The sequence below is a fragment of the Maylandia zebra genome, linkage group LG3, assembly GCF_041146795.1.
Source record: "Maylandia zebra isolate NMK-2024a linkage group LG3, Mzebra_GT3a, whole genome shotgun sequence".
Taxonomy (NCBI): domain Eukaryota; kingdom Metazoa; phylum Chordata; class Actinopteri; order Cichliformes; family Cichlidae; genus Maylandia; species Maylandia zebra.
Genome location: NC_135169.1, coordinates 43,138,545 through 43,160,959, shown reverse-complemented (window position 1 = coordinate 43,160,959; position 22,415 = coordinate 43,138,545). Strand labels below are relative to the sequence as shown.

Here is a 22,415-nt window from a genome sequence, read left to right as displayed (position 1 = left end):
TTTTTTGACAAATGTATTGATAGCAATGTTGAATATTATTACACAGGAAAAAAACAACTACATGTAAAATAATTACACCATGAGGCCTCTGCCTTTGTAAATGGAGGGACAGTAACTGCGTGTGTAAGCCTGTAAAACCTGAAGATAGTCAGATTAACAGTATTTTGTCTCTATCTGCCATTCTGCAATTCATCTCATGTAAACGATAACGTGGCGCACAGCGTGACGTGAAAAAAGGCACATACCTTTGACGTTGCATGACGAACTCTGTATTCTTCCTCCACACGTAAAGGCAAAAAAGGAGTTTTTAAAAAATCTGTTTTGGTGATTGGAAACGCCGTTTACGTTTGGACGACACAGCTGCGTTTTGAAAAATACCTGTGTAGGTGCGGACGTAGCGTAAAAGACTTAGTAGTTTATTTTCTTACTACCTTAATTTATTGCAGATTACTTGTATTTGCTTAATTGTTTACTAAATGTTTGAGGTGTGAAATAAACCGCAGTGGAGCAAAATATGGGTGTGTGTGGTTGGAGGATGTGCGCGCGAACATTTTTCTTGTAAAACAAAGTGGGCCTAGCAAAAAAAGTTTGGGAACCACTGACCTAAGCTGTGGGCGTCTGTCGAAGTAAAGAAGTGCAGAATGCAACTGTGCAGAGCAGTGATGCCATTTCATGTCTGGGGAATTGGAGTCCTCACCTTTCGTAGTGTAGAAATGGCATTCAGTCTAAGTTTTATCTTCATGCATGTATGTTTGGCTTTTCAGAAAGTTAGAATCCATCTTTGAAGGTGAGCTTTTGCTGTCGGATTTTTGGAGTAAGTCTGAAAAGCACTTTTTTTAAATTTTTTAATTTTTATATTTTTTTTTATAACTGTGTTCGTGTACACTCGATTGCTTGGTTTCTTTTCTGTTTAGATTTTGTGCATTAGTTTTTTTTCTAAGATTGTTGCCAAGAAAGTGCCAGCAGATGTCTTTTAGCGTCTTGTTCATCATAAGTGAGCATTGAGTTTTTCGTCAAATTACCTGCATCAGAGCTTAGACTGTGGACCAGGTATGGTGATGTCTTTTTGAGAAACACTGGGCTGTGTACATTGATATGAGCATGAGAGCAGCACTCGTCTAAAAACTGGCAGAATAAGCAGTGGAAAGAGGAGTAGATTGAGAGGAGGCCTTTAGAAATAGGGCAGAGGATCAGAAAGACCTGTATAAAATGTTATGGCCTCATATATATTGCAGGCTTCAGCAAGATGGGGGAGAATGCAAGGAAGAAAAATTGAATGGAGAGGGAGCTGGTAGATGTCTTGAGATTAAGGTTCTTTGTTGTTTAAAATAAATATTTTAATATCTATAAATGGGTCTTTGGGTATTATATGGCACCTTACTGTTAATTCCAAGCTGTAGGTTAATCCGATTTTTAGTTATGTTGTATGTTTTCAATAAGATGTATAAAAGTTGGCTGCCTAACATTTTCTAAGGGCCAAAGTTGACGCCATTAGATTTCTACAGGAAAAGATGATCCCCTAGCACATACACATGGTGTAAGATGTATAAAATAGCCTCTCTCTTTTTCTGTATAGCGGTTTATTTTTTGGTGTCATAAAATGTGACAGTGTGTTGCCTTGCTGTCAGCGAATCAGCCTGTAGAATCTTTCTCTGAACCATGCAGTGTTATTTTAGGATGAGTCTGGATTTCTGTGTCTCTGCAGTACAAGTAAAGTTATGGTTATAGTTTTTCTTTTTTAAATTAATTGATAGTAAACATCAGGTTTTATGAGCCCACAATGCTGTGTGTCCACCACATGTGGACTGTAAATTCCTGTTAGGTATTGTCTGTAGCTATACTGATTTAAAATCTGTGTGCATTTCTCTCCCTCTTTAAATCCCTTCTTTCTGTGTGCACTTTTTATGAGTCCGTTGCTTCCAGTCTCTGTACACCTCCTATTACACTGTTGGCTGATGGTCTTGCAGCTTCTGCTCTGTTCACACGATCTCGCATTAATGTGAGGGAATATCAAAGGATCAATTTTTATATATTTTTCGTCAACATCATTGATGTGTCATGACTGTGAAATCTGAAAGTTTTTCTGCAGCTACAGAATGACTTTTGTTTATGCAATAGCTACTTGAAAGCACAGAAATAATGCAGGTTGAACAATCTTTCCACATCTTTTAATAAGTGCATCTAAATTCAGTTGTCGTCATATTCACCTCAGCTTTGATTTGTCTCATATCATCATAGGATTTCTTATATTGTCACAACATCCAGCTGTGTGTCATACAGCATCTTTTCTTTTTCCATTCTTCTCTTGGGGGAGCTGCAGGCTATTACAAATTGGGCATAAGAATAAAAAATAGGTCAAAAAAATACGGTAAAGGAAGCATGTGACACGTCCTTTATGCTGTTTATTGAGGCTTCATTGGAGCAGTGCTTTAATCTGCTACTGCTGTAGAAAGCTTTTATAGACTGTCTTACCTAGTCTATGTCCATAAGCAGTGTTTGCACAGTAGTAGCATGTATGTACTTGCAACTTCCAGCCTTTTTGCTTTGCTCATCCCCATAGCCTTTCCTTTCATCAGGCTTATACCACACATTTCAATCGTTATTCATCCCCAAGCCTCTCATTAACACCCTGCCAGGGTCTCTTCCAGCAGATCTACAGGTGTTTAGGCAAAGACGTTGTGAGCAAAATCTGTCTTTAGCTGCATCATTTTTCTCTTACTGTCTGTTCATTGTCCAGCCATCTGCTCCATTCAACATCTACCTTCCCTCATCGCTTCAATACTTTGTTTTTGTGTCCTGTTCATGGTTCTTCTGCCATCTGTCTCCTCCCATAATCACTGACACTTGCTCCGTTTTTTCCCTCTTTCTTATAAAGTAAAGTTTTGTTTCATTTTTGGGATCGTGAAGACTTAATTTCTGAAAGCTTGATAAGCATAAAGGGAAAGGAAAGAGATGAAAGTGGACCACATAGGGAGAGATGATGGTGGGGCAAGTACTGTCTTTTGACTTGTTGCCAAGTAAAGGAAAAGAAAGATGAAGGGAGAAAAGCAAGGGCAGTGGACAGTGGGGGGGCTGCCAGTGCAAGAGAGTTTACACTTAAGAGAAAAGGAGTTTTATGTACCTGACTTAACTGCCTCTTTCCTTTTTTTCTCCATCCATCCCTAATATTTCTGCTTTTAATTATACATGGGCTGTTTGCCAGCCATCTTCTGATGGCCTGAAGAGTATAAAAAAATCAGAATAATCCATGTTTTCAACAGATGTTTCCATTATTTGTTTAATGTATTATCTCTGAGTCTGCCATTTGTGCGACATTTAATGGCAGGTAATCAAATCTTTGAGGCATTTCATGTCTAAACACCTTTAAAAATCCAGCAGTTTGGTGATTACTGCTAATTAGTAAATGTTGGGATGCAACTGTGGCTGATTGTGGCAAAACAATTGGATCTACTGAACATGATCACAGAAGAGGAGTTTGTCACATAAGACCACAGTAGCAAACAACTCCAAAATAACTGCTACTTCAGTTACAGAGAAATCCCCAGAAAACCCTCTAAACAGAGCAATTGCTATGAGTTTCAGATTTAGCCATTCTTGTATTTTGCCTGTTTATGTTATTGTATTTTGCACAACTCTGTTGCTTGTGAAGCTCGCACACAAAAATTTCCCTCGCATGTGCTGTACCAATGTACCTGCACATGTGATGTGACAATAAAAGTGATTTGATTTGAGTTTTACTCTTTCATCCCTGCTTTACATATCTGTGACAGTGTTTATACCCACGATACTCTTCCTGAAGTCTGTTTGGTTTTCTGTTGAAGACCAAACAAGTTGTTCGCTTCATGTCTTGCAAATGCCTTGGCATAAAAATGAAGCTGCAAGTGGTTGAAAATGGCTATTGAGAAGATGCGAGAATGATCTGAATCTTAATTACACAAGCGAAGAGTAGAAGTGAGAGTATAGACGGGCATCACTGAGAGAGAAAGAAATAACGAGCAGCTGGAATGAAGGGATGAATTCATGATTTGTAAATGGATGGAGGGCTTCTGGTCAAGCTCCTTTCATTACAGCTGGGATGAATATAAATGTGTGTGCATACAGGGATGTGTTCATTATGTTTTTGGCTTTTTTTTGTGTGTTACTATGTGTTGGTGCCTATGTGTGCTTTTAGGCTGTGCATTGTTTTGGGAGGGTGAGCTGCACCGCTTTGGTAGCTGTCTGCAGCAAAGGGATTAGAGAGGTGGCACCACTGAAATGTAGCTGATCTATTTGAGCGCGTGTGCATGTTGGTGTTTTTCTGTGGTTGTATCAGCTGTGAATTGTGTGTGTTGCAAGTCTGAAAGGGAATTGGATCAGATTACAAAAAGTCTTGGCACCAGATTAACTCCAATCCCCACAAGAGAAGAGGGGAAAAATGAGCTGTAGTTAAAGCGAACAGCATAGCGATGTTTAGATGAGGTGTAGAGTGTGACGTATTGTACGATTTATGTAATATTTGCTCCGTGAATCAACTGTGCATTGAAGGTTTGCGTGTCAGCTTATTTTCACATTTTGATTCCCTCATATTATACAAAATGCTGAAAGTGTAGCCTGTATGAGCTTTCATGACATCGACTGTTTCACTGCTTTCAAAATGAGCCTGATGGCAGGACACCTGGGGTTTACTGAAAATTAAGATCAGTGTCATTTAGGAAACAAACCAGTGTTTTACGCCTTTTGCCGTTTAGCAAGTGCTGGACGCTTAGCATATATTTCTGAGAAGAGAACACTTCAGTGCTGCTCCGTAGCGTTGCAAGTTTGAAATTTCCAGACCTCCCAAATATTTAAACGCAGTAGATTATGCTCATTATGTTGGATGTTTTACATCAGAGTTGACTTCTGAATAACCGAACTACAGTACATTTTCTCAAATCTTTTCTTTTGCATCTTTTAGCAAACCTATGTGTATTTATAGTTTATTTACTTTTATTTTATTAACTGTGCTGTATTTTATGATTTTAATCTGCGGAATGAACAATGGACGTGAGTGTATTTGTATGCTACTGAAACATAAGCTCTGATTCAGTTTCACTTTACAATGTTAAGTACACCGAATATAAAGGAATCAATCTTTTCTATTCAGGAAAGTTCTGTTCAAGACGTCGACTAAACGTAACGCTAGTACGCTAGTTTTATCCTTTATTTGATGGAACAGTGGAAAAAAGGAAAGCTCAGACTGGGGAAACATACTCTGCGTTAGCTTTACGGCATATGGTCATATGGCTCCCATTCGCAACCCTTTGAACTAAACTGCAGCCCCTGAATTAATCCCACTACTTGTCAGTAAATTTACGAGCAATACACAACAATGTCACCAGACTCACCCATTTAAAGAATCAGTACCATCGATTGTGTGATTGATTTGTTTTGCTAGCTTTGCAATGTGCTGCACATCACACATGCAGCTTAGGAGCTTTGTAGCACATTACTATGACTGTCCCTGGGCATTTCATGACCCAGCATGTGTCGATGTCAGTCTGGTGGTTATGGAACATTGGGAGATGGCAGGGGATTGGAAGGATTTGTGTGCAGTGAGTGAATTATCAATATTGTTCCTCTGAGGATTTGCATGTTGAGACAGCAATCTGGCAGTGACAACCTTGAGACAATCATTTCTTGTTTTTTAGTCTGAGTGAGTCTGCAGACCTGGTGACAGTGGAGAGTGTTTGTGTGTATATGTTGTGGTGGAATTTAGGAGGATTTTTTTTACTTTTTTCAGGCTGAGTTTGAGGGCTTAATGTAATTGAAAATCTAAGAAATAAATCTTGAAAGCTCTCTTTCTCTATCCCTTCTCTCCATGACTAATCCTAAGCTAGGTTCCTGATTTTTAGTTCAAAGATGAACAGTATTGTTATGCCTTGCACCAGCCTTCATCTGCCAGCATTTTTGTGTGCATGTGCCTGCGCGTTCGTGCGCGTGCATGTCCTTGCAGAAATCAAACGGCAGTAGGCTTCAAAATAAAGTGGGGGCACCACACATAATAGACATTTCTGAAGAGACGTATTTTCTTTTTTTTCCTTTTTTTGATGAGACCAGCTGAACCCAATATTTCTTGGATATGTCAAAAAAAAACCTTCCTGAAAATTGGCAGTGTGCAGTAGATTTGCAGGATTTGGTGCTAGAAACCGTCTCTTTGCAAGTGCCTATTTTGTTCAACAGCTACAATAGTATTTTGACACAAATCTTTGTTTTAATTAGGAATTTGGATATTAACAGTCCCATACACACTGACGATACCCCCCCCCCCCCCCTTTTTTTTTTTTTTTCTGCTGTTGGGATACTGGCAGCCTAGTGAGCCTTTCTGATAAGTGACAGACCATTTATGCTGTTGTCGTAAGCAAATATAAAAATAAACCTAACAAAGTACTTTAGATGTGTAAACCTAGCGAAATGCACACAGAAGCAGACACAATCTGTGAGAAAAGCAAAGTACCTGGACGGGTCTTGACGTCGTCATAGTGGAATCATTTTTACTGCCTCCCAGTTCATGTTTAACTGTTCGTATCGTCCATTCAGGAGTGAATCGGGTGATAACTGTCTAGCAGCATGCAGAGGTGGTGGCAGTGTTCAAAGAACCGATATAAAGGAAAAACACAACTGATTGCGACCGTTTAGTCGGCTGATGAAGTCCTTCGATCGGGTTTGTTTATTCTACACAAAGTGAGCGCTGAACTCAGCCACCCTGTGTGGACTAGAAAAGTTAATAACAAATTGCTCAAAGATAAATTGGTTTCAAAAACAAGAGATCAGTGACATCACCTCTAAATAAAGCTTAGAGGCAGAAGGTAAAAGATGAGTCGGCGTGCAGGGCCATCAGAAGACACGTGACTGTGAAAAAGTACTGTACCAAGCAAACATAACAGCTGATCTGAAAGCTGTTGACTTTTTGGGGTTACAGAAGATGATCATTAAAAACTGTGTTGTGCAAAAGTCTTAATCCAGCCCTCCTTCTGTTTCTAAGGAGACAGACTTTCTTCTAATATTTCTGGCTTTCTGAAGGTTTTTTTTCTTGAACTTTGGCTGCTGCTTCTCTCATTTTCAGTCCAGTCCTCGCATCTGACCATTTATAAAGGAAGTTTTTTCTTTCCTTTTTTAAAGCCACTTAACACTGACCTGTGAATCATTCAGACATAAAACGGCATTTAACTCTAGCCAAACCAGTGCTGTCTCTACACACAACAAATTTTAAATGATATCTTTAGGTACTTTGTTACGTGCATTTTGTCACAAAAACAGTTCATTAAGTGTTGTCCCCATTAAATTAATCTTAAACTTAAGAACGTACGTGTGTCTGTGTGTATTGTCGTTTAATAAAAAAGACTGTTCAAGTGGAGGACAAATGTGTCACGACTTAAAAACAACTCTTTACAACAGATGAGCAGTTTCTGGAAGTCATGTCCTTAAGAAACAGGAAAAAGTCAAACTGCCAGGTAATATAGTTTATCGTCTACTGTTGACAAGTTTCATCGGAAGTGCTCTTAATAGGATGACTGCCAAGAAGCCTTTATTAAGAGAAACGAGGAGAGGATGAGGTATGCCAAATTGCACAAGCACTGCAATGAAAAGCTAGCTGTCATCATTGGAGGAAGATATGTTGAGTTTTTGTCACAATCATTATTGTAAGACATGGAAAAAGTGAGATTCAACTAGAAAAACATGGATAAAGATAAAGCGATGCTAATGATTGTGACCACTGTTTATTTTCTAGAGTTTGTTGGGCTTATAGATCACCAGCAGACTGTGTCCTATAATATATTCCATGGAAATATTTGCCATATTTTACTGTCAAGTGGTTTTATTAAAATAAGGTGGCTTTAGCAATTAGTCATTGTATTGTATCAAGCAGCCGTTCCCAATCCCGGGCCATGGCTGGTACTGGTCCGTGAGTGGTTTGGTGTCGGGCCGCGAGATTTGAGGCTCGGGTGTAAAATTTATGGTTTTTGGGGTTTTTATCCTTTTATCCTTTTCCTGGCTCTCTTCCCGTGTTGTAGTAGTCTTATTTTGAAAGAAATATTTACGCGTTACCATGGCGACCATAGAGGAATAAGGGGCAGAGAGGAGGCTCTTGGCGCATTTCAGGAGGACGCTGCTAATAAAGTTACACAATTACACTAAATTCATGTTTATTGTATTTACAAAATACCACAGTTTGTCTAGGCCGTCATGGTTTGGTGTGTAACTGGTAAAGGTCGAGCTGCTTCTTTCACGATATTGGTTTCATTTTTTACTTTTTTGCCCCCCTTGGATATGATCAAGGTGTTTGGGGCTTCAGTGGGTACTGTGCGTCCGCCAAAGATGACAAGTTCCTGCTGAGTTTAAATTTTGACTTCTTGTTACCAAGTTGTAAATGATTTCAAGGTAAAGTATGTGTAGAGAGGGTAACCAGGGATACGGGCCTCCATCATTTAAGTTTTCTGCTATTTTACCTCTGAATACTTCCTCTAATCTACTTTCACTCTGTCCTGTTTCCACCGTCTCTGAACACTTCCCCCGTCTGTCTTTGTCCTCATTTGATCATCCATCAGTTTTAACTCCAACTCCCCTCCCTCCTTCATCCATTGACACTCAGCACCACGAATCGTTCTTAATGCATTTTGTTTCACACGCTGACTCCGTCTACCTCGTACAATACCTGCTATCCATCTCTGTCACTTTTTATTCAAAGCTATACACCAGTGTCCATTCATCAGTGCTGGGATCATTTAAGCAGAATCAAACACTTGCAGCAGGGAGCTAAATGTGTAAATGCTCCTTATGCTTTTTACAGATGCTTAAAGAAATGTGTGCGCATGCTTTCATGTGCATGCTGGTGACCTCTCCTTGTGCAGTTCATTGACTTGGCTGCCAGACCTTATAAAACGGTGACCGCTCAATCTGTTACATTGGCTGCTACTTCACTGACTCACTGTGTGAGCGCAGGGGGGAAAAAAACACCAGTGCAATATGGAGTCACACACACTGGTACAGTACATGTGGCAATCTGTGTGCACTTGAAGTCAATGGAGGTGTGTGTTTACATGTCTGTTTGAAGGCTGCAGTGTGCTTTCTCATCTCTTTCCATGAGAATTCATCTATTAAGTCTTGGATCAAATAACTGGCTTCATGCAGGAGGTTGAAGCAAAGGTGAATAAAGCTAAAAAATGGCATTCTGGCAATGTGTGTCCACAAAGTAGCCCAGCAGTTGTGCCATCACCAGAGATCAGGACATATAGCTAGTATGCACACATGTTTGCATGTGTTTAACATTGTAAGTTTTCTCTGTGCTTGTGAATGCTTTGAGTCAGTTTTTTGGTAGAATTTGCAAGGTACTTTCATAAATAGGTCTTTTTTTTTTCTTTGAGAAGAAATCACTACTTTCTGAATTTTGTATTTTTATTTTATTTTTTTCAGTCAGTATTTGATGCATGAATTTGCATGTGAGTCTGCATATTATACACCTGATCTGTTTACTTGTGAGATGAGTTTTCTGGGGGCTGATGCAACTCTACAAGTTTTGGGATTAATAAGACATTTTAAGCAGGTGTTATTTTACTCAAATGGACAGTTTGATTACAGACCCATGTGCTAGCCTGGTTTTATTTTTCACTCTAACTGCGTTTCCACAACAGCGATGCTCTGTTCAAGTCTTATTTAGTTGCCAGAGTCTAATTGCTGCAATTTAGCTTAGGGCCATCTTTGTCTCTGCAATCAATCTCCGTCTTTTCCTCTGCCCGTTTGAATGTCTTAACATTTATGATCGCCAAATGGAAAGCAAAGCAATCCTAAAGGCATTAAGCTGGTTTAACAATTAAGAACTAAACAAGCATGTTTGTTTAAATACAGGAGAGAAGCAATTTAGGTCCTTAATTTCTCTTGGTGAATTCATCCTAGTCTGATTTAAATAAAAAGCTCAACACTACAAAACAAGATTTGCTTTTCTCTGGTTTGTTTGGACATTTGATTACTTGTGGCCTTTAAATTTTATTCTAACATTTGCGTTTTGCTTTTTACGTTTCTCAAATGCGGTAGATTTCAAATAATGACAAAGCTTTGATTATAGGAATAATCACTGAGATGTTATCTGGGGAACTTGGGCTGGTCTGATTGTTGGTGTACCAACCAATCACATTGCTTTGCTCACATCAGGATTGTAATTTGTGTAAATCTGCCCAGTCTTGAAATTATGGGCACGATAATAAAGGTTATTTATGTAGCATTTATATTCCAATTACACTCTGTATGCAGCTCCCACTGGGTGAAATTAAACTGGTGCTGAGACAATCCAAAGTGGGAGTTTGAAAGATGAATGAATGGAAAGCGCTCGTATTGGCCTGCTAACATGCTAATTTCCATCAGAGGTGTGTTACTCTGAGAGCAGCGATGTACAGCTTTGAGCAGGAAAGCATTTGGAGTCGTGCAATTTCAAAGAATACCAATTACACAAGGTGATTATATAGTTAGATTTTGTTTGGGACAGTTACGATCGGGTGCCAGACTAGTTTCTTTTAGACAGTCATTCCAAAAACTCTAAGGAAGAAACATGAACTATAATAAACAACTAGTTCAAAAAACTGCAAATCCTGCTTGACATTAAAATCAAAGTGGAAATTGAAAAGAACCAGTTGGTGATTCTCCTTAGTGCCTTTTGTTTTCTGGAAAATAAGGTTAAAATGCAATTTTCCATAAAACAAAGCAATTTTATATGGTGGATTTCATAGTTCTGATTAATAGAACATCATAACTGTGCCAAAAAGAGAATATTTGTTGGCTGACTATGTGGAAGTCGTGAGATGTAGTTTGCACTTTCTTTTTCTTTTTTTTTTGAAGGCTGTTGTTAGAAAGTGAGTCACATTAAGACGAAATGTCAAAACCTATTCATCATTAATGACCTATGTGCCTCCAAGGTGCAGTATAAAATCAACATGTTTGTGATCTGCTGAACTGGTAGCTCCATTGTTATACTTTTGCTTCCATGCACTGCACAGGGTTGACTCCACCTGATGTGCACTGTTGTGTGTTCGTTGGTGACGCTACTTCGATGTAGCAGGGGTCTAGCCCTTCAGAACATTGAGACCCACAACAACTAATCAGAAATGGCTTTGCAACACAACAAAAAACAACAAAAACCCAGGGTGTTAAATCATCCTTAGGACTTCTCAGTTTCCAATCTGTTCAGCTGTCAGTGGTATATGCCAGAAGAAGCCCAGCTCGGGGCGGCACTATGGTGCCCACAGGACCCAAAGGTGTCCCTCCAGGTGCTAAACACAACAGGACAATTACTAGATTGCTTGACCATAGCCTGTAGGGTCAGACTTGTGTGAGTGTGAGAGATTTTAGATGCGTAGCTGTATTAGATCCTGGTCTTTTACACTTCTTATTTAACCATCATCCCTTATTTTCTTCATATAAACTTCTCAGACATCTTAATTGAAGATCCCCTTTCCAGTAGAAAGTAGTGATGGGAAAGCAAACTTAATACATTGGCAGTGAGCAGTTATCTGACCCAATGCACAACCAATATTTGTGGAGCTTTTGATGCTATATGTCTCTCTCTATGGATCCCATCTATCATTTTGGGTGTGGAGGTGTTAATATGTAATAAGCCCAGGGTGGAGTCTGTAATTAGCTCACAGTTTGTCATTTGCCCGTTCACATGCAAATGTTGGATCGGCTATAAAAGGAGACGCGAGTTTCCCTGCTATGCCCAAGGGCGCTTGGAATAGAGTATGTGGGCAGTACCTGAGCCACAGCTACCCCTTTGTCCACCCCTATTATGCTCTGTTTATGTTTTCCTTGTGGCACTTCTACACTGTGCACATCATTTAAAGGACATTTCAAGATCTCATCCCCAACAGCATCGACACATTGGCGGTATAAAGTACACGACAAGGGTTGTGATTATAATTACAGTGTAGTAGATGAAAGGTGGTAGAGAAAATGGTGTTTGAGATTGAAATAAATCCCTCTTGATTAATGACCTGATTTTGCATTAAGGAAAGATGAAAACTGCCCTAACTTACTTGTTACACTCTAAACAAGTAATGAGGCTGATTCTTTGTGCTTTTATGTAGTCATGTTTGCCTGAAGAGAGTAAGAAGGCCTTTTGTTTTTCTCCTTCATGGCTCAACAGGATGAGTGGGTTTACCTGCTTGATTGTTTACACAACTAATGCTACCAGTACAACTTGGATAATTAAGAGCTATAAAATTGCTCTGATGTGATCTTTTCTTGCTGCAGGTTGGATACGAGAATGCAGGAACTGTGGAGTTCTTGGTGGATAAACACGGCAAACACTACTTCATAGAGGTGAACTCCAGACTGCAGGTTGAACATACGGTCACCGAAGAAATCACAGAGTGAGTAGAAGTTCACCTTTTGTAGATGCTGGGGTCGTTGCATTTTGCATGTGTTTCTTTGGGGTGATTGGTCCATAGACGGGGATTCTCTAGGACCTGCTGATATGCTAAAAAAATCAGGTTGTTGGTTGTGTTTTCTTAATTGTTGAAAAATAAATAAATCAGTGGCTGTCTTGCAAGCTGCACAGAATGCAAAGCTGGGTCACTACTTCAGTCTAGACCTACATCTGTTTAGATAAAGAGAGAAAGTCTTGGTGCTTAATAAATGTACAGTCATGAAAAAATAATTCTCAGTCCTGTAAGAAGCTAAATATACTCTTACTGCTTCTGTAGGTATTAAGAGGGTGAGCAGCAGCGAGGTTCTACTAATTAACTGCTCTTGATTAACTAATCAGCAGCAGGTGTGAGCACACCTATAAAAGCAGGTTTTGGCAGTTTGCTGGGGTGTAAACTCGATGTCAATATCTTCTCACGGGTAAATGTCCCAGCACCCTAAGATCAGACCATTCAATCCTTAAAAATTAAAATAAATTAATCAATTCTTAATGGCATGTTTGGTAAAAAAACAAACACCTCAAACTGTCAAGCACGGTTGTGGAAGGGTGGTACTTTTGGCTTGTTTGCAGCTATAGGACCTGGGCAGCTTGCAGTCAATGAGCCAGCTTCTCTGTGTATCAAAGTATTCAAGAGTCACATATGAGGCAATCTAATAGCTACTGGGTATTTCAATAGAACAGTGAGCATAGCAGCAAATAAGAATGGCTGTACAGTCAAGGCGTTGCTGTGGTCCAGACCGCGAGCTGCTTAAAATGCTGTGGTAAGAAAAAAACATATGTTGTGCATATGTTATATAAGTAGGTAATAATAATAATAATAATAATAATACTACATCATGTGAGCATCCAAATATTTAAAGAATGTTTAATCTTCGTCAGGTTTTTTTGTAGGAATAATCAAGCTTCACTTTTGGCAGCATCAATGTAAAAAGCTTCCTGCTCTGAAAATTGTCTCAGGTAAAGGCAGTGAATGTTAGAGGTACATGGAAGAGGAGTGGAGTTTTAAGTACATGAGGAGGCAAAAATGGTCAAAAAGCAAGAAAGAGGGTGAAATGGACAAGACAGAGAAAGAGGAGATTGACAGAAAGCTGACAAGTACAAAGAGATGGCTGCAAGACAGAGGTGATTAAGAAAGAAGAGGACCTGAGCAGGTGGAAGCAGTGAAGAGAGAAGCTGCAAGATGAGGTCAGAGGAGGGTCGAGAGACAACAAGTTTAAATGGGACAGGAGAGAATGAGAGGATAATGAAAGCTATAAATAGCATTCTGCTCTACTGATGACCTGTGAGATTTGCTCAGCTGAAACAACACAGATGAGACACAACATAAGACACAAATGCCAGATAGGTACAGATCCATTGGCACTGGAGTTGCACAAAGACTGACAAATCTTGGTTTTAGCACTAATGTGTGTACACACAGAAAACTACAATTAGACTAATTAATGTAGGATTTTCTGCCTAATTTGCTGCATTAATAAACGGAGCTGACACACTAACCAGTGCTACTAACACTAAGTTATTGGCAGATGGTGGAAACAAAACATCTGCTGCACATGGCAAACACATGACTGACAACTTGATTTCTTTCTTCTTAATCAGTTTCCACACTCTTGTCTTGCATTAGCTTTTCTTTCTGTTGGTCTTGTTTTTTCTTAAAGGATTGAGGGATTTGCATTGCAGCACAGTTAATAAGCTCTGAGTGGAGGAAAAACATCAATAAATATTTGCTATGGTGATAATTTAGTCAAAGAACTACTAGCATTGGAAAGGTCTTCTGAAACCATTCATTACTCTGCGTTTAAGTGTGTGCCCTTAAATTGTAGGTAATTGCACTAATTATTCGAAAGACGACATTTAAGGTTCGGCATTTCTTATCAGTCCAGATTTTGGTCGTTTAAAGAGAAGTTTGCGTTCAGGGTTGTCTGACTAGGTGAGAGCTTGCTTTATTCAAACCAGAAATGTATCAAGAAGTCTTGTGCCTAAAACTTGGAGCCAGAAAGACTTGAAAGCCACTTTATTAGGTACAAGTTGATAGTTGTACCTAAAAGACGGTCCACTTTCAGTGGTGCTTTATCTTGCTGGAAATCAACAGATGTGTACACTGTATTAAAGGGATCGATGTGATCAGCAACACGTGTGCAGTTTTTGGTGAGCCTGTATTATATCCTTAGTTTCTTGTTTGAGCAAACAGGAGTGGCACCTGGTGTGGGCTTCTGCTGCTGAAGGCCATCAGCTTTAAGGTTTAACGTTTGTTTGGAGATGGCCTACGGGCTTCCAATCAGCTTGAAGCAGTCTGGCCATTCTCCTCTGATTTCTGGCATCAAAAAGGCATTTCTACAGAACTGCTGCTCTCTAGATAGTCCCTCGTTTTCTGACCATTCTCTGTAAATCATAGAGCGATTTGTTTAGAAAAATCCCAGTAAAGTCAGTCAGCAGCTGCTGCTCAGTGAAATTCAGAAGGCCATCACGACTGTGTCAACATGCCTAAATGCATTGAGTTGCTGCCATGTGATTGGCTGATTAGATATTTGCTTTAACGAGGAGTTGAACAGGTGTTCCTGGAAAAAGTGGCTGAGTGTATTGCCTTGCCAGTGCCCCTAAGAGGTACAGTTTATTGATTTAAGCCCCTGGATATCCCGTGCCCACACATGCAACATGTTTCGATATTCTTCCATGGACTTGAAGTGGGCCATGTAGTTTTCAAACCCTGTGTGTGTGCAGATTGTTCATCATTAAGTCCTATCAAAAATGTCAAATAGTTTATTTTCAAAAGCGCTTTGCTTTTTTCTTTCCCCCCCTTCCCTGCCTTGGCTAAGCTTAATAGTTTATAGTGTTGTAAATAACTGTAATTGTGCGAAACAAAGGCAGTAACCTTCAGAGGTAAAAAATGAAGCCGCTGTGGAATAGCCATGTCCTTAAATATTCAGTGAGTCATTTCCCAGGCTCTCACATTAAAAATGCCAAGTGTAACAACAAAATTAAATGTTCCATGTATAGCTTTTAAGAGGTTTTGGTCTCCAGCTAGCTTCTCTCTGCATTCACAGCTTTATGGTGGGTCATTTTATGACTCTGGTGTTTTTAAATGGTTTATTATGTGCTTGTTATTGCCCTTATATTTGCATTATTAGGGGTGCAGATGCTTTGGCTTTGCACAAGTTGGTAATTTGAGTTACTGAACTGGGCACGTTGGCGGTGTTGGTGTCTTTTGGACCTGAAGTGCAGAGATGTGGTTAGTGTGTCAATAATTGAAACGATTCGTTTGCAGCATGTACATACCAGAAAGAAAAGATGGCAAACATGGGTCTGCTCATAAGAACACTGAAACAAAAACTGCTCAACATAAGACTGATGCACTAATATTAGAAACATTCCTACTGTGCAAAAGGCACCAAAAACCTTTGAGTTTACATAAACATATCTTTAATGTGTTATCTTTTTAAACAAACCAATTCTTAGATCCTGATCTGCTTTTTTCTCCTTTAGTCATGTCGCCATATGAATGATAGAAACTAAGCAGAGCTATACTGGGATAGTCTTTAGGAAGCAATAATGTTAGAATAAGATGGCATGTATATAATAAGTCGTGCATTTCATATTTGAGGAGCAGATATTGCCGTGATGTAAACACGTACTGCTGTACTGCTATTGAGTGCCGTGCCAAGTCCAATATATTTGAAACTGGAAAGGGACGCCAAAGAACTGTGGCAATATCATACTAACATTTCATCTGCTTTCAACTCAACAAGGACGTCTGTATTATTGCATCATTCTGCATTATTTGTGAACACCAGATATGAGCAATACTTCTACATTGTATATCCATGTTTTTTTTTTATCCCGTTATTTCACTGCAGCCTCATCCACCTGTCCCCTGCTTGTATCAGCAAGACAGTAAACTGACACAGTCATTCTCATGTATTACGGATCCCCTCTTATCCGTCCTTGCAGCAGTTTGTCATATTTTGTTCATCCTGCAGAGAAAACCCCATATAGCTGAGGTAATTTGACATTTTGGGGAATTGGGGTCATTTGAATTGGCAGGAGTGCAGTAATTACTTGAATCTGGGCAGCTCTCCCTGTGAAACGTGTCTGAAAGTTTCAGCTGTCACACGCACAGCTTTCATTTCAGGTTTAGCTCAAAGCAGCCAGGGTAGGGTTACTCCCGATGACGGCTGGAAAGAGAACAGTGCCTGAAAAGGTGAAGTTCAGTGTATATTCGTCTTAATTGTAGAGGAAATGTACTTTTGAGACTAACATTGCATTTGCGCGCAAACGACAAGTGAAAACTGTATTAGGGCTTTACTGCGTCCATTCATCTTTGAGCTCTCCGTTTCACTTGACTGCACTTCCAACCTGAGGTGTGAGCACATTAGTTCTTGTTTTCATGCGAAATGCACTCTTATTAACAGACTTGTCAGGGAAATATTTTACCAAGTTCTGAAACTCTCTGCTGAACTCGCCGTTCATTCCCCCGCGCTCTTCCAACATTGTTTTTCACCACTTTAATATCTTCAGTTTAATTCATTCTGTATTCTCTGTTCAATTTAGCTTTCTCCAACCTGGCTGCAGCGGAGTCCTAGTTTAATTTTATACCTTAATCCTCCCTCTGCACGCTCATTCAAAACATTTATGTACGTCCGATGGTCACCATGCCAGTAAGCCTACAATCATGTAATTGGATCATCTCCCTTAAATTAGTCATTCTTACTCCACATCTTTATTCCTTATCTCTTCTATGTTTGATGTCTGTCACTTTTTGGGTTTTCTAGTTTTCCTCTTTCTGTCGTGTATGTGTGGATTACTGGATGTCCATTATCACCTGTAATCCTTGGCAGGCTTTGCGGGAGTTGATGCTTCATGTAATGGTGCTCATATCATTTCCACTTAAAAACGGCAACATAAGTCCACAGGTGTGGGTTTCTCTTCGTGTATGTAGCTGGATAATGTGGAGAGTTGACAGGAGAGCAGGGTCCAAGAAGTGGCCTGCGGCTGGCTAAAACACAGGCTGCTGCAGTGTCCTTTTGGACTATGCTTCACCCTCAACCATTTGAACTCTTGTCATCCAGTGTAGTTGAAATTTGGCACCAAAAGTACAAGTAGAGTCAGTGGCTTCGAACAAAACAATAACTCTCCCGTGAATCTCTAGAGGTCTCCAAATGTTGGCTTTATCTCGCTTGAACTATCTAGCAGTAAAAATGTTTGTTGACATGAGGTTTGGAGCAGATTTTTCCTCTGTTGCCAGCAGCTATTTAAGAATTTTGGTTCTCAACATTGGGCTGATGTGGAGCTGGGTATTTGTATTTTGATTTTTAAATGTATGAAAACAGTCCCACAAGGCATACTGTGCCCAAATAACAGAGGGAGGCGGGGCTCACAAAAATCCACCTGAACACGGTGCTCCTCAAAGCCCACTCACTCCTCTTTAAAGGAAAAAAAGTACAACCTGCACATGTACATTTCTTATCTTCACTTTCCATCCACACGGGGATACTGGATAAGTAGAGTGCCACTACTTCACCTGACTGCAAACAGGAGTGATCAAACGTTATGCAGATCCCTTATTTCTATACATGTTAGTGTCTCCAGTGAGAAGCTAAGCTGGTAGTAATAGGATGCTATCTGCAGCGAGGGTTAATATAATACGTATACTTTCATGTATCAAAGTTGCCTCCATCTCTCTCTTTAATCCTCCATCGCCTCTTCCTCCATACCATTCTGCCTCTTCTGTCGCTCCTCCCTCAGGCTGTTCCCTTCATCTGTCTTTCCTCAACCAACTTGGCGCATTTATTTCTTGACCTCTGCCCATTTCTCCAGCCCTCCCTTCTCTTTGTCACACCATTGCCTCCTGTTCGCTCTTCCCGTCTCCCTGCACCATCCTTTCAGCCCTGTCAGTTCCTCCCTCCGTATCTACCGCTCTGTCAGAGCCGTGACTCCTTCTCTACCCCTCTCCTTGCTCTCCTCCCCCATATCCATCTCTTCTCTGTCATCCTCTCCTCTCATTCGTATTCACCTCAACATCCATTTTCATTCATCTCTCACCATCTCTGTCCTTAAGTTCACCTTTGCCTCATCCATTCTTTGTCCCTTTATGAACTTCTCCTTTTTTTTTTTGTCCTCAGTCTCTCAGTCTGCTCTCTTATCCTGCTGTCTCATCACTCTGTACCTGCCTGTCTTTCTGGCTCCATTCATTCATGTACTAGTGCAGGCAGCAGACAACATGAAAGATGGTTAAAGAATAGCTTTGAAGTAATGAAGTGACATTGCAAAGGCAGCTTCACACATGATATACTAAGATGCAGCAGTTAACCTGGTATAAATGGCTGAAATCAGGCCTACACAGATGTCTTAAGCATCTTTTATTAAGTGTCCACAGATCTCAAGTCCAATGGAGGGAAAAAAAACTTCCTGACCTCGAAAGTCAAAATCTCCAGTCTCATTTTGACTTTCACCTGGACAGACGTGCCACCAGGAAGCACTGATGAGCTGACCTCATACATCGTAGTTATGTGTGAATTTAGAAGTTTGCCAATAAAGGAAGGCGCCTGACATGAAGAGCTGTGGAAGTTGTAATCAGAATCTTCAATTTGACACTGAACTTTATGAGGAGGTGCTGTGGAGAGGACATAATTGCTCTCACATGCGACCTTTGGAAGAATGTTTAAAAGTCACTGGTTAAAATTTGGGCACACTCTTGCTCCCATATTCATAAAGCAGGTCATATATTGGGTGATTATCTATACTGTTTCGTGGGTCAGTGGTTTAGTTAATGCTACATAACTCCATGACAAATATTATGTAGTTAGTCAAGAAACTGAAGAAGTAAGGCCAGGGTTATATCTGCGGACACTACAGATGAATTGTTCTTCTACTCGGGCAGGAGTTTGCTAGCAGGGAAGAATCACTTGAGACCCATTAGCACATAGACCTCACATTGCAGGATGCCTTAACCAATCCAGTGAGACCAGCCCGAGTTCTGTCTCAGTACAAATGAGTGTAAAGACGTTTGCATTAAATAAGCAGTTCTGTACTGTGAGTTTCTTTTCCTGCATTGTCCACTTCCGATAAATCTGTGCAGGTGCAAACACAGTAAGTCTGTAAAGACAAATGGCAATGACACATCTGCTGATATCGCCACAAACCTTAGATTTTTCTTCTTAAACATTCTTCCTATGTTTCCATATGTCCTCCCGCTTGCTCTCCCATAACAGATGCTCTTTTCACTTCTCCTCCATCTTCTCTCCACATTGCTCTGATAGTAGTTGTCTTTTTTGGTTTTCCACAGCTCTGGCGTCTTGACAGGGTGGTGTCTTTTTGACTGAGAAGGCATCCTCTAACTTTTCGCTGCTGCTTTTGCTTTGCTCTTTCTCTCAGCAGTGGTAATGAGCACGTACACAAGTGTCAGTGAGGAGGCGGAATACCACAATCTGTAATCGGAATGAACACACTCACTCACTCGCACCTCACTCTCATTCATAGATGCACACACAAATACGCCCCCGTAATGAAAGATTTTCAAGTCCAAAGGCATCAACGAAGACGTGCGCACACTCAGAAATACACAGGGAACATTGTGCAAATACCTATTCATCTGTGTTCCTGCTTTCCCGAATTCTTCAACAATGGAGGCAGTTCTGTCTGGGGTGTCTGCGTATGCGACAGACAAAATGTGAGATAAATGTAAGATACATTTTGCCTGGGAGGTATACCCTGTGTGTGAGAGACGCTCGTCTGTCTGAAAGGCACAAGTGTGTTTGTGAAAGACTGCGAGACCGCCTCTGCATTCAGCTCCAGCTCTGTCTTTGAACTTCTCCTCTCTCAAGGTTCAATTTGTCTGTAATTTAGCTGTAAATGATCTTTCCTTTGTACGTTCAGTGTGTGTTTCTGAGTGACTGTGTGCACCAAGTCAGGGTGTATGTGTGTGAGTGTCCACATGCTGTCAAGGGACCCTGCACATTCGGTTGATTGGTGGACAGGAGTCCTTTAGATCCTAAAGTGATATAATTATACCCCCAGGCTCATGCTGGGCTCTGAGTATTCTAAAGAGACAGTGAGCGATTGTGTGGCTGTTGTGGAAAAAGGGGTTTTTAAATTAAATTTTAAATCTTCATACGTCTTCATATAGGCCTCGCAAAGAGTGCACACGAGTTCCTGAACTAGTACATATGTAGTGATGGAAATCGAGAACCAGTTGTAGAAAAGCGGTTCTCAGTCAAATTTCTTGGACTTGTTAGTCTGCCCATCGATCCCGCTTATCGGTTCTTGGACTCTCGCTACAATCAGCTTTCAGTTTGCATGTCAGGGGAAAACGGCGACGTCGTCTACAGCGCGGATATGGACGTTTGTTTTTATTGCACAAAAGGCTGGATGTTTGCAAATGCAAGTCTGCCACTGCTTCTCTTTGTTGTGGAGTACCGCAGGGTTCTGTGTTGGGCCTCATTACGGTTTGCCTTGTACATGTTACCCCTGGGTTCCATCTTTGACAAGTATAGAATGTCCTGTCACTTTTATGCTGATGACATTCAAATCTATTTCAAATTGTCTGATGACCTGCCAGCTCCTTTGAATCACCTGTCTGACTGCTTGAAAGAGGTCAGAGTGGCTGTCGGACAACTCTCTCATTTTAAATGAGAAGAAAACTGAGATCATGTTATTTGATAGTCATACTCCATATGATCAGCTAGCTGCTGGATTTGGTCCTTTTGCTAGCTTTATTACAGACAGTGTAAGTAATCTAGATGTACTCCCAGATAGTTGATTTAAGCTGGAAAAACGGGTTTCCTCTGTGGTTGGTTCTGGCTTTTTTCAATCGCGCCAAATTTCTAAGGTCAAACGGTTAATACTGCGCAAAGACCTTGAAAAAATTATCCATGCCTTCCTGACCCCCAGACTTTATTATTGTAACTCTCTACACTGGACTCCAACTCATTCACCTCCAACAATTTCAACTTGTCCAGAATGCTGCGGCTCTCCTCCTAACTGGAACTAGTAAATTCGCCTCCATTACCCCTGTGCTTTCTGATTTACATTGGCTGCCTATTAAATTTCGTATCGATTTCAAAGTACTGTTGCTTACGTTCAAATGCCTATACAGCCTCGTACCAGACTATCTTACTGACCTACTCAGTCTTTATACTAACGGGCGTTCATTGTGATCATCTGGACAGTTACTCCTGGCTCAACCCAGGCAAAGTCTAAAGACTAGTGGCGACCGTCAGGTTGCCTCTCTTGCACCTTACCTCTGGAATAGTCTCCCTGTTACCATTCGTGCCTCTGACTCCATTCAATCCTTTAAAGCACGCTGGAAAAATTACCTATTTAACCTTTTTCCCCTTGTTAATTCTGATTCTTAATCGCTGCATCTTTCCCTAGATTATTATGTATTCTCCCTATCTCTAATCACTAAGGATTTTGTTCTTCGTTTTACTGTTTTTAATTTTTTATTGCTCAGTGTAATCATTTGTCATTTGCTTTGTGAAACACTTTGTGTAACCTGGTTTTAAACGTGCTATATAAATACATTTGTATTGTACTGTATGCTAAGCTAGCTGTTAACCCAGAGTGAAAGCAGCCAGATCCTGAACTTCAACAGGTAACAAGCAGATAAGCATTTAGTCTGCAGCCTCCCCTTTTTGTGCTTGTTTTTATCTTTGCTTTGTGTGGTCAGCTTTGTATTCTAAGTGAAAGAGCTTAGATGTGCATCCTCATTAGCAGTTTCTGTTGGTGTTTGGGGTTGTAGCCTCAGGTTTATGTTAAATGGGGATTATGAGACTGTTTCAGCTATTTTTACAGAGTACCGTATTTTCACGACCATAAGGCGCACTGTGCTAAAAGGCGCAGTCTCAGTTATGTGTGCCCTTACTGTATTTAACACACACATAAGGCGCACTGGATCATAGGGCGCATACAAGTACCGTATGAGTATTTAAAAATAAAGCGGGAGCAAACCTGAGTTCGGTACCTTACTCACATTTCTATTACCGGTAAT

At 40.3% G+C, this 22,415-nt stretch overlaps 1 protein-coding gene across 3 annotated transcripts in view; it reads left to right on the top strand.

The window, feature by feature from the left end:
* pcxb (pyruvate carboxylase b) overlaps positions 1-22,415 on the top strand; it is a 294,409-nt gene that overhangs the window by 50,319 nt on the left and 221,675 nt on the right. For all 3 annotated transcript variants that reach the window (XM_004554354.5, XM_004554356.6, XM_076881889.1), the window contains exon 10: positions 12,256-12,374. In XM_004554354.5, the coding sequence (XP_004554411.1) occupies positions 12,256-12,374 (119 nt within the window). The remainder of the gene's footprint in view (positions 1-12,255; positions 12,375-22,415) is intronic.